The sequence below is a fragment of the Engystomops pustulosus genome, unplaced genomic scaffold (assembly GCF_040894005.1).
Source record: "Engystomops pustulosus unplaced genomic scaffold, aEngPut4.maternal MAT_SCAFFOLD_389, whole genome shotgun sequence".
Lineage (NCBI taxonomy): Eukaryota > Metazoa > Chordata > Amphibia > Anura > Leptodactylidae > Engystomops > Engystomops pustulosus.
Window position 1 is genome coordinate 1 of NW_027285268.1, and position 17,929 is coordinate 17,929.

A 17,929-nucleotide genomic window follows, 5' to 3' on the forward strand; every position below is an offset into this window, starting at 1 on the left:
CTGTTGAGTTGTGTGATCTGAGTTGTTGCCTGTGTCTTTCCTGCAGATCGCTCTTCATGTCTCGGAGAAGCTGCTCTCTGATTCGGGTTCTCCTCTGTCTCATTTTCTCTCCGGATTAGAGCGCTCTATCTGCCTTCTGAGTCACCTCAAGGTAATTATTATAAATCTTTATCTGGTTATAGATATATCATGGGGTTCACATAGTAACAGCATAAGCCCCCCACCAATGGACGGGCCACAAGCGGGGGTCACTGGTTGAGGTTCTCTATGGTTGTGATAATACTGTTCTTTTCATTGCAGGTGTTATATGCTTGTTGTCACGCCAGCCTGGAGGTGTGCCAGCACCTGGTGAAGGATTCGTCTGCTCTGCAGGAGATCATGATCTTCTTCAAAGGAGAGGTAGGAAAGGAGAACCAAAAATAACAAAAGATCTTCTCCTGCTGCTCTCCATACACTCATTCCAGAAACCTGGGATTCAGAGGGACCGAGATGTCTGACACTCACTACTCATCACACGCGTGTCTGAGGGAGGGAGGGAGGGAGAGGAGATGTAACCCACTGGCCTCGTGTATCGTGAGCCTTACATGTCCTAGAAGCATCTACTGGACAGGAAGAGGCCAGAACAATGGGTGCAATGAGCACAGAATGTGGAGGGAATAACCTCCTCACTAATAAATCCATCCAGTATCATCTGTATGATGGTAACCTCTAAACAAGAAGAGTTATCATGCCCATCTTTCAGGTCACCGGCCAGCATTTCCCTCTATCGTCCACTTCTGAGATCCTGAGGCTCCACTGGGGGTCAGAGAAGACAATTGTGTTCTATAGGCAGAGAGATCAGAGCCCTAGCGTGCAGTATTTCATATGACCTGAGGGTTTGGAGTGAAGTAGGCATGAATAATATCTATAGTGATCCAAAGAGGGGAACCCAAAGCACCTTGCAGAGATGTGAAGGTGCATATGGTCAAATAAAAGAGAAAGTTGTATACTTCTTGGATTCCCCACCCTGTCCCAGCCGGAGGTTCAGGAAGTGAAGGAAAGCCTAAGTGTGGGGTCCTGCTGGGTTAGAAACCTTGGCCGTCTGGTAGTCTCCAGGCCACAAGGACCGCACCACCTTAGGAATGGAGCCTGCCTCAAACGCAGTGGGACATCATCTGATTAGTATATGAACAGGGACCTGAATTGGACAGGGTCTGAAAAAATACAATACCTGAAACTGGCCAGGTCACGCTCTCTGGTAGAACAAGTGACTACCTTAAACCCTCCCCCCCCCCCCCTCGACGTTCTGGAGCAAGAGGGTGTAGCCTGGAATCTGAGCTGAGCGGGAGCAACTTCTGAAGCTCCGTGGCTCAAAGTGCACTCAAAGGAGAGAGACACCCGAGACATTGTCACTCACCAGCAACGGACACCCAGGAGAACACCCAGACACAGGTGCCAGACATGGGGAAGCCCAGGAAACTGAGAATGGCACTGCTGAAGCTCCCCTCCCAGCTACAGAGCAGAGGAGGAAGAGAGCAGGGCTTCACTCGGAGGGAGAGACGCTGAACACACTCATATCAAGCCGCTCAATGCCATTCCTAGGGGCTCCTGAGGTACCAGTACAAATACCCAATCCATTCTCTACCCCAATAACCTGTAAAGTCCTATTAACCCCTGAAGCCACAACTCAACATATCCCTGTGTCTGAGCAGACAATGCGCTCGGGACTGGCAGACTTGTTAGGGAATGTAAGACCTCTCCAACGTGCCAAATGTGCTGCACAGGGAAATCACAGAAAGGACCTCTCATATTGAGGACAAAATGGAGCAATTCGCTGGTGCCCATATTCGTCAGTGGATGTGCACAATGAAGCCAGCGAGGAAATTACAGATATAAAATGAAAGCAGATCTGGAGGATAGAAGAAACGACCTGAGATTCAGAGGAATCCCCAAAACTGCAGATCAGCTCAACGAGTTTCTAACAGACCGAGGGCACAGAATCCCCGAGCCAAAGAGCGTCGCAGCCTCGGCGCCAAGAGACGGAATAACCAGAATTCACTTTTACCAAGTTAAAGAAGAAATTGCTAAAGCAGCAAGCACAAAAAGATCTCGCTAACAGGTTCAAAGATTTAGCCGTCTTCTCGGATTAATCGGCAGCTATATTAAACGGAGGAGAATTCGCCCCTATGACAAACATTCTTAGAGATCAAGGTGTACCCAACGAAATTATTAATCTCCAGAAAAGGAATCACTCAGGCGCTCAGCACGCCAACAGCTGCAGCCTTATGGAAAAGTGGCATCCCCTAGTGATGAAAAAGGAGTGGAACAGCGTCGGCTCAAGGTCACAAGGATCAACTACTAGAGGAAAAACTCCCTCACAAGGACCAACACCTCCCGTACAGAGGCTCCACAACGTCCACCATCTGTACAAGAAAAAGACTCCATCACAAGTGGCAGATCTCCTGCGCGTCACCCCTCTATAACACAAGCTCTCGGAGCTGGAGAGGGTCAGAGAAGACAATTGTGTTCTATAGGCAGAGAGATCAGACCCCTAGCGTGCAGTAAGGACCAACACCTCCCGTACAGAGGCTCCACAACGTCCACCGTCTGTACAAGAAAAAGACTCCATCACAAGCGGCAGATCTCCTGCGCGTCACCCCTCTATAACACAAGCTCTCGGAGCTGGAGAGGGTCAGAGAAGACAATTGTGTTCTATAGGCAGAGAGATCAGACCCCTAGCGTGCAGTAAGGACCAACACCTCCCGTACAGAGGCTCCACAACGTCCACCGTCTGTACAAGAAAAAGACTCCATCACAAGTGGCAGATCTCCTGCGCGTCACCCCTCTATAACACAAGCTCTCGGAGCTGGAGAGGGTCAGAGAAGACAATTGTGTTCTATAGGCAGAGAGATCAGACCCCTAGCGTGCAGTAAGGACCAACACCTCCCGTACAGAGGCTCCACAACGTCCACCGTCTGTACAAGAAAAAGACTCCATCACAAGTGGCAGATCTCCTGCGCGTCACCCCTCTATAACACAAGCTCTCGGAGCTGGAGAGGGTCAGAGAAGACAATTGTGTTCTATAGGCAGAGAGATCAGACCCCTAGCGTGCAGTAAGGACCAACACCTCCCGTACAGAGGCTCCACAACGTCCACCGTCTGTACAAGAAAAAGACTCCATCACAAGCGGCAGATCTCCTGCGCGTCACCCCTCTATAACACAAGCTCTCGGAGCTGGAGAGGGTCAGAGAAGACAATTGTGTTCTATAGGCAGAGAGATCAGACCCCTAGCGTGCAGTAAGGACCAACACCTCCCGTACAGAGGCTCCACAACGTCCACCGTCTGTACAAGAAAAAGACTCCATCACAAGTGGCAGATCTCCTGCGCGTCACCCCTCTATAACACAAGCTCTCGGAGCTGGAGAGGGTCAAGAGAAGACAAATTGTGTTCTATAGCAGAGAGATCAGAAGCCCTAGCGTGCAGTAAGGACCAACACCTCCCGTACAGAGGCTCCACAACGTCCACCGTCTGTACAAGAAAAAGACTCCATCACAAGCGGCAGATCTCCTGCGCGTCACCCCTCTATAACACAAGCTCTCGGAGCTGGAGAGGGTCAGAGAAGACAATTGTGTTCTATAGGCAGAGAGATCAGACCCCTAGCGTGCAGTAAGGACCAACACCTCCGTACAGAGGCTCCACAACGTCCACCGTCTGTACAAGAAAAAGACTCCATCACAAGTGGCAGATCTCCTGCGCGTCACCCCTCTATAACACAAGCTCTCGGAGCTGGAGAGGGTCAGAGAAGACAATTGTGTTCTATAGGCAGAGAGATCAGACCCCTAGCGTGCAGTAAGGACCAACACCTCCCGTACAGAGCTCCACAACGTCCACCGTCTGTACAAGAAAAAGACTCCATCACAAGTGGCAGATCTCCTGCGCGTCACCCCTCTATAACACAAGCTCTCGGAGCTGGAGAGGGTCAGAGAAGACAATTGTGTTCTATAGGCAGAGAGATCAGACCCCTAGCGTGCAGTAAGGACCAACACCTCCCGTACAGAGGCTCACAACGTCCACCGTCTGTACAAGAAAAAGACTCCATCACAAGCGGCAGATCTCCTGCGCGTCACCCCTCTATAACACAAGCTCTTCGGAGCTGGAGAGGGTCAGAGAAGACAATTGTGTTCTATAGGCAGAGAGATCAGACCCTAGCGTGCAGTAAGGACCAACACTCCCGTACAGAGCTCCACAACGTCCACCGTCTGTACAAGAAAAAGACTCCATCACCAAGTGGCAGATCTCCTGCGCGTCACCCCTCTATAACACAAGCTCTCGGAGCTGGAGAGGGTCAGAGAAGACAATTGTGTTCTATAGGCAGAGAGATCAGACCCCTAGCGTGCAGTAAGGACCAACACCTCCCGTACAGAGGCTCCACAACGTCCACCGTCTGTACAAGAAAAAGACTCCATCACAAGCGGCAGATCTCCTGCGCGTCACCCCTCTATAACACAAGCTCTCGAGCTGGAGAGGGTCAGAGAAGACAATTGTGTTCTATAGGCAGAGAGATCAGAGCCCTAGCGTGCAGTAAGGACCAACACCTCCCGTACAGAGGCTCCACAACTTCTACCGTCTGTACAAGAAAAAGACTCCATCACAAGCGGCAGATCTCCTGCGCGTCACCCCTCTATAACACAAGCTCTCGGAGCTGGAGAGGGTCAGAGAAGACAATTGTGTTCTATAGGCAGAGAGATCAGACCCTAGCGTGCAGTAAGGACCAACACCTCCCGTACAGAGGCTCCACAACTTCCACCGTCTGTACAAGAAAAAGACTCCATCACAAGTGGCAGATCTCCTGCGCGTCACCCCTCTATAACACAAGCTCTCGGAGCTGGAGAGGGTCAGAGAAGACAATTGTGTTCTATAGGCAGAGAGATCAGACCCCTAGCGTGCAGTAAGGACCAACACCTCCCGTACAGAGGCTCCACAACGTCCACCGTCTGTACAAGAAAAGACTCCATCACAAGTGGCAGATCTCCTGCGCGTCACCCCTCTATAACACAAGCTCTCGGAGCTGGAGAGGGTCAGAGAAGACATTGTGTTCTATAGGCAGAGAGATCAGACCCCTAGCGTGCAGTAAGGACCAACACCTCCCGTACAGAGGCTCCACAACGTCCACCGTCTGTACAAGAAAAAGACTCCATCACAAGTGGCAGATCTCCTGCGCGTCACCCCTCTATAACACAAGCTCTCGGAGCTGGAGAGGGTCAGAGAAGACAATTGTGTTCTATAGGCAGAGAGATCAGACCCCTAGCGTGCAGTAAGGACCAACACCTCCCGTACAGAGGCTCCACAACGTCCACCGTCTGTACAAGAAAAAGACTCCATCACAAGCGGCAGATCTCCTGCGCGTCACCCCTCTATAACACAAGCTCTCGGAGCTGGAGAGGTCAGAGAAGACAAATTGTGTTCTATAGGCAGAGAGGATCAGAGCCCTAGCGTGCAGTAAGGACCAACACCTCCCGTACAGAGGCTCCACAACGTCCACCGTCTGTACAAGAAAAAGACTCCATCACAAGTGGCAGATCTCCTGCGCGTCACCCCTCTATAACACAAGCTCTCGGAGCTGGAGAGGGTCAGAGAAGACAATTGTGTTCTATAGGCAGAGAGATCAGACCCCTAGCGTGCAGTAAGGACCAACACCTCCCGTACAGAGGCTCCACAACTTCTACCGCTGTACAAGAAAAAGACTCCATCACAAGCGGCAGATCTCCTGCGCGTCACCCCTCTATAACACAAGCTCTCGGAGCTGGAGAGGGTCAGAGAAGACAATTGTGTTCTATAGGCAGAGAGATCAGACCCCTAGCGTGCAGTAAGGACCAACACCTCCCGTACAGAGGCTCCACAACGTCCACCGTCTGTACAAGAAAAAGACTCCATCACAAGTGGCAGATCTCCTGCGCGTCACCCCTCTATAACACAAGCTCTCGGAGCTGGAGAGGGTCAGAGAAGACAATTGTGTTCTATAGGCAGAGAGATCAGACCCCTAGCGTGCAGTAAGGACCAACACCTCCCGTACAGAGGCTCCACAACTTCTACCGTCTGTACAAGAAAAGACTCCATCACAAGCGGCAGATCTCCTGCGCGTCACCCCTCTATAACACAAGCTCTCGGAGCTGGAGAGGGTCAGAGAAGACAATTGTGTTCTATAGGGCAGAGAGATCAGACCCTAGCGTGCAGTAAGGACCAACACCTCCCGTACAGAGGCTCCACAACGTCCACCGTCTGTACAAGAAAAAGACTCCATCACAAGTGGCAGATCTCCTGCGCGTCACCCCTCTATAACACAAGCTCTCGGAGCTGGAGAGGGTCAGAGAAGACAATTGTGTTCTATAGGCAGAGAGATCAGACCCCTAGCGTGCAGTAAGGACCAACACCTCCCGTACAGAGGCTCCACAACGTCCACCGTCTGTACAAGAAAAAGACTCCATCACAAGTGGCAGATCTCCTGCGCGTCACCCCTCTATAACACAAGCTCTCGGAGCTGGAGAGGGTCAGAGAAGACAATTGTGTTCTATAGGCAGAGAGATCAGACCCCTAGCGTGCAGTAAGGACCAACACCTCCCGTACAGAGGCTCCACAACGTCCACCGTCTGTACAAGAAAAAGACTCCATCACAAGCGGCAGATCTCCTGCGCGTCACCCCTCTATAACACAAGCTCTCGGAGCTGGAGAGGGTCATATGGCACCAGACGAAATCCTATTATTCTTCTCTCAAGTTGCAGTTGCATGTTTTTTGTTAACTATTTGTCTGAGGAAATGTGGTGATCACATATATAATGTTCGCTTCCGTCCCCAAATCAAGTCATGGCATTGAATATAACGTCGATGAATACGACACTTGGAGAATTGTACAGGCATCAGAAAAGGATTTTACTTTCTATTCCAGCCCACACAACTCGTACTTAGAATAGGACTAATCTTAGTAGACAAATGGCTCCTACAGAAAGCTACGGATCCGATCACCTGCTCACACTCTACACGCCCACAATCCACCTTTATCTGGAGATAAACGCACCCAAACTATAGAAAAAAACCTAACCTATGGTGCGGCCAGAAAAATGATATAGAAGCCTCCAGATCTCGCCAGATCTCGCCAGATCACGCCAGATCACGCCAGATCACGCCAGATCTCACCAGATCTCACCAGATCACGCCAGATCTCACCAGATCTCACCAGATCTCACCAGATCTCACCAGATCTCACCAGATCTCACCAGATCTCACCAGATCTCACCAGATCACACCAGATCTCGCCAGATCTCACCAGCTTCTGGATGCAATTCATACTCTGAAACAAAAAACAGCCAATCCCTCCACACTATTAGCCAATTAAGGAACAGATATGAATTGTCTCAAATGTAACAACAGATTAGAAATTAATTTTAGGAAATCAGGAGCCAAATTCTACTGACAAGGTAACAGGGCGGGAAAGCTCCCTAAGATCAAAACCAGAAGATTTAAACAAAAAATCCCCAAAAATAATGAAAAAATTCTAAATCCCAGGGAAAAGCAGAAACCTTTGCAGACTATTGCACCCCAACCGCAAGAGGAACTAATCTCCTGTAAATGTCTATCCTCGCTATCTCTCCATAAGATATCAGAGGAACCTCCCCATAAAAAGATCACGACTAGACAACTATAAGTGATCCCAGAGGAAATGCTCCATTCCGCTAGAATTACATGCACACAAACCCGGCAAGAGTTCAGATAAATCCATGAATATTAGACGGAAATCTTTACTAAACGCAGAGCTCAAGTCTACGCCAAAATATTAGCGACCACGATGGCAGGTATACCTCCATCTGACCCCAGACCGTGCGAGGAGATGCTAGAGAACGCCTGCTCTTCTATCTGTGGATACGGGGAAGGTGTTCAGCCGGGTTCATTGGCAATTCCCTCAGCACACTCCAAGGAATCTCATTGTTCTATTCTAAACCATCAGGAGTCTTATCCTCCATATTAGGACCCGGCACGGATGAGCACTCTCCCCTGTAACACTCACTCTGGGAGGTGAAACGCATCACAAATTATAATATCATCTTACCCAGTCTCTCCAAGTAATGCGGGTCATTAGAGAAGGCGCCCAAACTTCTAATTACAAATTAATAGAAGCCAAATGTCCGGTTCTGACTATGGAAGATGTAAGTCCACTATAACTAAGCTAAGAACCAAGTATAAATGGGGTAACAATAACATAACATCCCCAGGTAATAAAATAACAAAAACGATAAATTACAAACATCAAAACAGATTCATCCATGACTTATCACGGGGTGGAAGAAGATCAACTATCAAAATGTGTATAATCCCCTCTATTCTGCATGTATACCCTTAGATACTCATAGAATCATTTGGTCAGACATTTGGAAACGCAAACCTCCCAAGATTACAAAGGAGGCCTAGCGTGTCCATCACTCTTGCCGACTCCCCCAGCCCAGTTCCCCCACCCCCCAACCCCCCCCCCGGCCCAGGTCCAGCAAAAGTAAATCTAACAATACAACCTAAACAATGGGGGAATCGCTTTCTCAATCACCTGGAAAATGCATTTAACGTCAGATCTAGCTGGATATTAGCTGACACCCTATAGACTATCACCTATATCTCCGGATCACTCCATGAAAACCATGCAGATCTGCTGCACATCTGGTGGGATTGTAAGATTAACACTACAGAGGCTTTCATCTCCAGGATATGTCACTTTCCGACTACCGTATATATCCGGGTATAAGCCGAGGCCCCTAATTGTACCACAAAAAACTGCGAAACCTATTGACTCGAATATAAGCCTAGGGTGGAAAATGCATTGCTCACAGCTTTGCAGTATAAAGCCAGCTTCCTACAAGTATATATATATCCAGCCCCTGCCCCCCAGCATATATATCCAGCACATGCCCCCCAGCATATATATCCAGCACATGCCCCCCAGCATATATATCCAGCACATGCCCCCCAGCATATATATCCAGCACATGCCCCCCAGCATATATATCCAGCACATGCCCCCCAGCATATATATCCAGCACATGCCCCCCAGCATATATATCCAGCACATGCCCCCCAGCATATATATCCAGCACATGCCCCCCAGCATATATATCCAGCACATGCCCCCCAGCATATATATCCAGCACATGCCCCCCAGCATATATATCCAGCACATGCCCCCCAGCATATATATCCAGCACATGCCCCCAGCATATATATCCAGCACATGCCCCCAGCATATATATCCAGCACATGCCCCCCAGCATATATATCCAGCACATGCCCCCAGCCCCCCAGCATATATATCCAGCACATGCCCCCCAGCATATATATCCAGCACATGACCCCCAGCATATATATCCAGCACATGCCCCCCAGCATATATATCCAGCACATGCCCCCCAGCATATATATCCAGCACATGCCCCCCAGCATATATATCCAGCACATGACCCCCAGCATATAGCCTGCCAGCACATGACCCCCAGCATATAGCCTGCCAGCACATGCCCCCAGCATATATATCCAGCACATGACCCCCAGCATATAGCCTGCCAGCACATGCCCCCAGCATATAGCCTGCCAGCACATGCCCCCAGCATATAGCCTGCCAGCACATGCCCCCCAGCATATAGCCTGCCAGCACATGACCCCCAGCATATAGCCGCCAGCACATGACCCCCAGCATATAGCCTGCCAGCACATGACCCCCAGCATATAGCCTGCCAGCACATGACCCCCAGCATATAGCCTGCCAGCACATGACCCCCAGCATATAGCCTGCCAGCACATGACCCCCAGCATATAGCCTGCCAGCACATGCCCCCAGCATATAGCCTGCCAGCACATGCCCCCCAGCATATAGCCTGCCAGCACATGACCCCCAGCATATAGCCTGCCAGCACATGACCCCCAGCATATAGCCTGCCAGCACATGCCCCCCAGCATATAGCCTGCCAGCACATGCCCCCAGCATATAGCCTGCCAGCACATGACCCCCAGCATATAGCCTGCCAGCACATGACCCCCAGCATATAGCCTGCCAGCACATGACCCCAGCATATAGCCTGCCAGCACATGACCCCCAGCATATAGCCTGCCAGCACATGACCCCCAGCATATAGCCTGCCAGCACATGACCCCCAGCATATAGCCTGCCAGCACATGACCCCCAGCATATAGCCTGCCAGCACATGACCCCCAGCATATAGCCTGCCAGCACATGACCCCCAGCATATAGCCTGCCAGCACATGACCCCCAGCATATAGCCTGCCAGCACATGACCCCCAGCATATAGCCTGCCAGCACATGACCCCCAGCATATAGCCTGCCAGCACATGACCCCCAGCATATAGCCTGCCAGCACATGACCCCCAGCATATAGCCTGCCAGCACATGACCCCCAGCATATAGCCTGCCAGCACATGACCCCCAGCATATAGCCTGCCAGCACATGACCCCCAGCATATAGCCTGCCAGCACATGACCCCCAGCATATAGCCTGCCAGCACATGACCCCCAGCATATAGCCTGCCAGCACATGACCCCCAGCATATAGCCTGCCAGCACATGACCCCCAGCATATAGCCTGCCAGCACATGACCCCCAGCATATAGCCTGCCAGCACATGACCCCCAGCATATAGCCTGCCAGCACATGACCCCCAGCATATAGCCTGCCAGCACATGACCCCCAGCATATAGCCTGCCAGCACATGACCCCCAGCATATAGCCTGCCAGCACATGACCCCCAGCATATAGCCTGCCAGCACATGACCCCCAGCATATAGCCTGCCAGCACATGACCCCCAGCATATAGCCTGCCAGCACATGACCCCCAGCATATAGCCTGCCAGCACATGACCCCCAGCATATAGCCTGCCAGCACATGACCCCCAGCATATAGCCTGCCAGCACATGACCCCCAGCATATAGCCTGCCAGCACATGACCCCCAGCATATAGCCTGCCAGCACATGACCCCCAGCATATAGCCTGCCAGCACATGACCCCCAGCATATAGCCTGCCAGCACATGACCCCCAGCATATAGCCTGCCAGCACATGACCCCCAGCATATAGCCTGCCAGCACATGACCCCCAGCATATAGCCTGCCAGCACATGACCCCCAGCATATAGCCTGCCAGCACATGACCCCCAGCATATAGCCTGCCAGCACATGACCCCCAGCATATAGCCTGCCAGCACATGACCCCCAGCATATAGCCTGCCAGCACATGACCCCCAGCATATAGCCTGCCAGCACATGACCCCCAGCATATAGCCTGCCAGCACATGACCCCCAGCATATAGCCTGCCAGCACATGACCCCCAGCATATAGCCTGCCAGCACATGACCCCCAGCATATAGCCTGCCAGCACATGACCCCCAGCATATAGCCTGCCAGCACATGACCCCCAGCATATAGCCTGCCAGCACATGACCCCCAGCATATAGCCTGCCAGCACATGACCCCCAGCATATAGCCTGCCAGCACATGACCCCCAGCATATAGCCTGCCAGCACATGACCCCCAGCATATAGCCTGCCAGCACATGACCCCCAGCATATAGCCTGCCAGCACATGACCCCCAGCATATAGCCTGCCAGCACATGACCCCCAGCATATAGCCTGCCAGCACATGACCCCCAGCATATAGCCTGCCAGCACATGACCCCCAGCATATAGCCTGCCAGCACATGACCCCCAGCATATAGCCTGCCAGCACATGCCCCCCAGCATATAGCCTGCCAGCACATGACCCCCAGCATATAGCCTGCCAGCACATGACCCCCAGCATATAGCCTGCCAGCACATGCCCCCCAGCATATAGCCTGCCAGCACATGCCCCCCAGCATATAGCCTGCCAGCACATGACCCCCAGCATATAGCCTGCCAGCACATGACCCCCAGCATATAGCCTGCCAGCACATGACCCCCAGCATATAGCCTGCCAGCACATGACCCCCAGCATATAGCCTGCCAGCACATGACCCCCAGCATATAGCCTGCCAGCACATGACCCCCAGCATATAGCCTGCCAGCACATGACCCCCAGCATATAGCCTGCCAGCACATGACCCCCAGCATATAGCCTGCCAGCACATGACCCCCAGCATATAGCCTGCCAGCACATGACCCCCAGCATATAGCCTGCCAGCACATGACCCCCAGCATATAGCCTGCCAGCACATGACCCCCAGCATATAGCCTGCCAGCACATGACCCCCAGCATATAGCCTGCCAGCACATGACCCCCAGCATATAGCCTGCCAGCACATGACCCCCAGCATATAGCCTGCCAGCACATGACCCCCAGCATATAGCCTGCCAGCACATGACCCCCAGCATATAGCCTGCCAGCACATGACCCCCAGCATATAGCCTGCCAGCACATGACCCCCAGCATATAGCCTGCCAGCACATGACCCCCAGCATATAGCCTGCCAGCACATGACCCCCAGCATATAGCCTGCCAGCACATGACCCCCAGCATATAGCCTGCCAGCACATGACCCCCAGCATATAGCCTGCCAGCACATGACCCCCAGCATATAGCCTGCCAGCACATGACCCCCAGCATATAGCCTGCCAGCACATGACCCCCAGCATATAGCCTGCCAGCACATGACCCCCAGCATATAGCCTGCCAGCACATGACCCCCAGCATATAGCCTGCCAGCACATGACCCCCAGCATATAGCCTGCCAGCACATGACCCCCAGCATATAGCCTGCCAGCACATGACCCCCAGCATATAGCCTGCCAGCACATGACCCCCAGCATATAGCCTGCCAGCACATGACCCCCAGCATATAGCCTGCCAGCACATGACCCCCAGCATATAGCCTGCCAGCACATGACCCCCAGCATATAGCCTGCCAGCACATGACCCCCAGCATATAGCCTGCCAGCACATGACCCCCAGCATATAGCCTGCCAGCACATGACCCCCAGCATATAGCCTGCCAGCACATGACCCCCAGCATATAGCCTGCCAGCACATGACCCCCAGCATATAGCCTGCCAGCACATGACCCCCAGCATATAGCCTGCCAGCACATGACCCCCAGCATATAGCCTGCCAGCACATGACCCCCAGCATATAGCCTGCCAGCACATGACCCCCAGCATATAGCCTGCCAGCACATGACCCCCAGCATATAGCCTGCCAGCACATGACCCCCAGCATATAGCCTGCCAGCACATGACCCCCAGCATATAGCCTGCCAGCACATGACCCCCAGCATATAGCCTGCCAGCACATGACCCCCAGCATATAGCCTGCCAGCACATGACCCCCAGCATATAGCCTGCCAGCACATGACCCCCAGCATATAGCCTGCCAGCACATGACCCCCAGCATATAGCCTGCCAGCACATGACCCCCAGCATATAGCCTGCCAGCACATGACCCCCAGCATATAGCCTGCCAGCACATGACCCCCAGCATATAGCCTGCCAGCACATGACCCCCAGCATATAGCCTGCCAGCACATGACCCCCAGCATATAGCCTGCCAGCACATGACCCCCAGCATATAGCCTGCCAGCACATGACCCCCAGCATATAGCCTGCCAGCACATGACCCCCAGCATATAGCCTGCCAGCACATGACCCCCAGCATATAGCCTGCCAGCACATGACCCCCAGCATATAGCCTGCCAGCACATGACCCCCAGCATATAGCCTGCCAGCACATGACCCCCAGCATATAGCCTGCCAGCACATGACCCCCAGCATATAGCCTGCCAGCACATGACCCCCAGCATATAGCCTGCCAGCACATGACCCCCAGCATATAGCCTGCCAGCACATGACCCCCAGCATATAGCCTGCCAGCACATGACCCCCAGCATATAGCCTGCCAGCACATGACCCCCAGCATATAGCCTGCCAGCACATGACCCCCAGCATATAGCCTGCCAGCACATGACCCCCAGCATATAGCCTGCCAGCACATGACCCCCAGCATATAGCCTGCCAGCACATGACCCCCAGCATATAGCCTGCCAGCACATGACCCCCAGCATATAGCCTGCCAGCACATGACCCCCAGCATATAGCCTGCCAGCACATGACCCCCAGCATATAGCCTGCCAGCACATGACCCCCAGCATATAGCCTGCCAGCACATGACCCCCAGCATATAGCCTGCCAGCACATGACCCCCAGCATATAGCCTGCCAGCACATGACCCCCAGCATATAGCCTGCCAGCACATGACCCCCAGCATATAGCCTGCCAGCACATGACCCCCAGCATATAGCCTGCCAGCACATGACCCCCAGCATATAGCCTGCCAGCACATGACCCCCAGCATATAGCCTGCCAGCACATGACCCCCAGCATATAGCCTGCCAGCACATGACCCCCAGCATATAGCCTGCCAGCACATGACCCCCAGCATATAGCCTGCCAGCACATGACCCCCAGCATATAGCCTGCCAGCACATGACCCCCAGCATATAGCCTGCCAGCACATGACCCCCAGCATATAGCCTGCCAGCACATGACCCCCAGCATATAGCCTGCCAGCACATGACCCCCAGCATATAGCCTGCCAGCACATGACCCCCAGCATATAGCCTGCCAGCACATGACCCCCAGCATATAGCCTGCCAGCACATGACCCCCAGCATATAGCCTGCCAGCACATGACCCCCAGCATATAGCCTGCCAGCACATGACCCCCAGCATATAGCCTGCCAGCACATGACCCCCAGCATATAGCCTGCCAGCACATGACCCCCAGCATATAGCCTGCCAGCACATGACCCCCAGCATATAGCCTGCCAGCACATGACCCCCAGCATATAGCCTGCCAGCACATGACCCCCAGCATATAGCCTGCCAGCACATGACCCCCAGCATATAGCCTGCCAGCACATGACCCCCAGCATATAGCCTGCCAGCACATGACCCCCAGCATATAGCCTGCCAGCACATGACCCCCAGCATATAGCCTGCCAGCACATGACCCCCAGCATATAGCCTGCCAGCACATGACCCCCAGCATATAGCCTGCCAGCACATGACCCCCAGCATATAGCCTGCCAGCACATGACCCCCAGCATATAGCCTGCCAGCACATGACCCCCAGCATATAGCCTGCCAGCACATGACCCCCAGCATATAGCCTGCCAGCACATGACCCCCAGCATATAGCCTGCCAGCACATGACCCCCAGCATATAGCCTGCCAGCACATGACCCCCAGCATATAGCCTGCCAGCACATGACCCCCAGCATATAGCCTGCCAGCACATGACCCCCAGCATATAGCCTGCCAGCACATGACCCCCAGCATATAGCCTGCCAGCACATGACCCCCAGCATATAGCCTGCCAGCACATGACCCCCAGCATATAGCCTGCCAGCACATGACCCCCAGCATATAGCCTGCCAGCACATGACCCCCAGCATATAGCCTGCCAGCACATGACCCCCAGCATATAGCCTGCCAGCACATGACCCCCAGCATATAGCCTGCCAGCACATGACCCCCAGCATATAGCCTGCCAGCACATGACCCCCAGCATATAGCCTGCCAGCACATGACCCCCAGCATATAGCCTGCCAGCACATGACCCCCAGCATATAGCCTGCCAGCACATGACCCCCAGCATATAGCCTGCCAGCACATGACCCCCAGCATATAGCCTGCCAGCACATGACCCCCAGCATATAGCCTGCCAGCACATGACCCCCAGCATATAGCCTGCCAGCACATGACCCCCAGCATATAGCCTGCCAGCACATGACCCCCAGCATATAGCCTGCCAGCACATGACCCCCAGCATATAGCCTGCCAGCACATGACCCCCAGCATATAGCCTGCCAGCACATGACCCCCAGCATATAGCCTGCCAGCACATGACCCCCAGCATATAGCCTGCCAGCACATGACCCCCAGCATATAGCCTGCCAGCACATGACCCCCAGCATATAGCCTGCCAGCACATGACCCCCAGCATATAGCCTGCCAGCACATGACCCCCAGCATATAGCCTGCCAGCACATGACCCCCAGCATATAGCCTGCCAGCACATGACCCCCAGCATATAGCCTGCCAGCACATGACCCCCAGCATATAGCCTGCCAGCACATGACCCCCAGCATATAGCCTGCCAGCACATGACCCCCAGCATATAGCCTGCCAGCACATGACCCCCAGCATATAGCCTGCCAGCACATGACCCCCAGCATATAGCCTGCCAGCACATGACCCCCAGCATATAGCCTGCCAGCACATGACCCCCAGCATATAGCCTGCCAGCACATGACCCCCAGCATATAGCCTGCCAGCACATGACCCCCAGCATATAGCCTGCCAGCACATGACCCCCAGCATATAGCCTGCCAGCACATGACCCCCAGCATATAGCCTGCCAGCACATGACCCCCAGCATATAGCCTGCCAGCACATGACCCCCAGCATATAGCCTGCCAGCACATGACCCCCAGCATATAGCCTGCCAGCACATGACCCCCAGCATATAGCCTGCCAGCACATGACCCCCAGCATATAGCCTGCCAGCACATGACCCCCAGCATATAGCCTGCCAGCACATGACCCCCAGCATATAGCCTGCCAGCACATGACCCCCAGCATATAGCCTGCCAGCACATGACCCCCAGCATATAGCCTGCCAGCACATGACCCCCAGCATATAGCCTGCCAGCACATGACCCCCAGCATATAGCCTGCCAGCACATGACCCCCAGCATATAGCCTGCCAGCACATGACCCCCAGCATATAGCCTGCCAGCACATGACCCCCAGCATATAGCCTGCCAGCACATGACCCCCAGCATATAGCCTGCCAGCACATGACCCCCAGCATATAGCCTGCCAGCACATGACCCCCAGCATATAGCCTGCCAGCACATGACCCCCAGCATATAGCCTGCCAGCACATGACCCCCAGCATATAGCCTGCCAGCACATGACCCCCAGCATATAGCCTGCCAGCACATGACCCCCAGCATATAGCCTGCCAGCACATGACCCCCAGCATATAGCCTGCCAGCACATGACCCCCAGCATATAGCCTGCCAGCACATGACCCCCAGCATATAGCCTGCCAGCACATGACCCCCAGCATATAGCCTGCCAGCACATGACCCCCAGCATATAGCCTGCCAGCACATGACCCCCAGCATATAGCCTGCCAGCACATGACCCCCAGCATATAGCCTGCCAGCACATGACCCCCAGCATATAGCCTGCCAGCACATGACCCCCAGCATATAGCCTGCCAGCACATGACCCCCAGCATATAGCCTGCCAGCACATGACCCCCAGCATATAGCCTGCCAGCACATGACCCCCAGCATATAGCCTGCCAGCACATGACCCCCAGCATATAGCCTGCCAGCACATGACCCCCAGCATATAGCCTGCCAGCACATGACCCCCAGCATATAGCCTGCCAGCACATGACCCCCAGCATATAGCCTGCCAGCACATGACCCCCAGCATATAGCCTGCCAGCACATGACCCCCAGCATATAGCCTGCCAGCACATGACCCCCAGCATATAGCCTGCCAGCACATGACCCCCAGCATATAGCCTGCCAGCACATGACCCCCAGCATATAGCCTGCCAGCACATGACCCCCAGCATATAGCCTGCCAGCACATGACCCCCAGCATATAGCCTGCCAGCACATGACCCCCAGCATATAGCCTGCCAGCACATGACCCCCAGCATATAGCCTGCCAGCACATGACCCCCAGCATATAGCCTGCCAGCACATACCCCCAATATATAGCACATGACCCCCAGCATATAGCCTGCCAGCACATACCCCCAATATATAGCACATGACCCCCAGCATATAGCCTGCCAGCACATACCCCCAATATATAGCACATGACCCCCAGCATATAGCCTGCCAGC

The 17,929-nt window shown here is 53.8% G+C and overlaps 1 protein-coding gene across 1 annotated transcript in view; it reads left to right on the top strand.

The window, feature by feature from the left end:
- Window positions 1-36: 36 nt before the first annotated feature.
- LOC140111119 (serine/threonine-protein kinase 36-like) overlaps window positions 37-17,929 on the top strand; it is a 36,406-nt gene continuing 18,513 nt past the window's right edge. Inside the window, exons 1-2 of the mRNA XM_072132326.1 lie at window positions 37-151; window positions 301-399. Coding sequence (XP_071988427.1) covers window positions 379-399 — 21 coding nt within the window. The 5' untranslated portion in view covers window positions 37-151; window positions 301-378. The remainder of the gene's footprint in view (window positions 152-300; window positions 400-17,929) is intronic.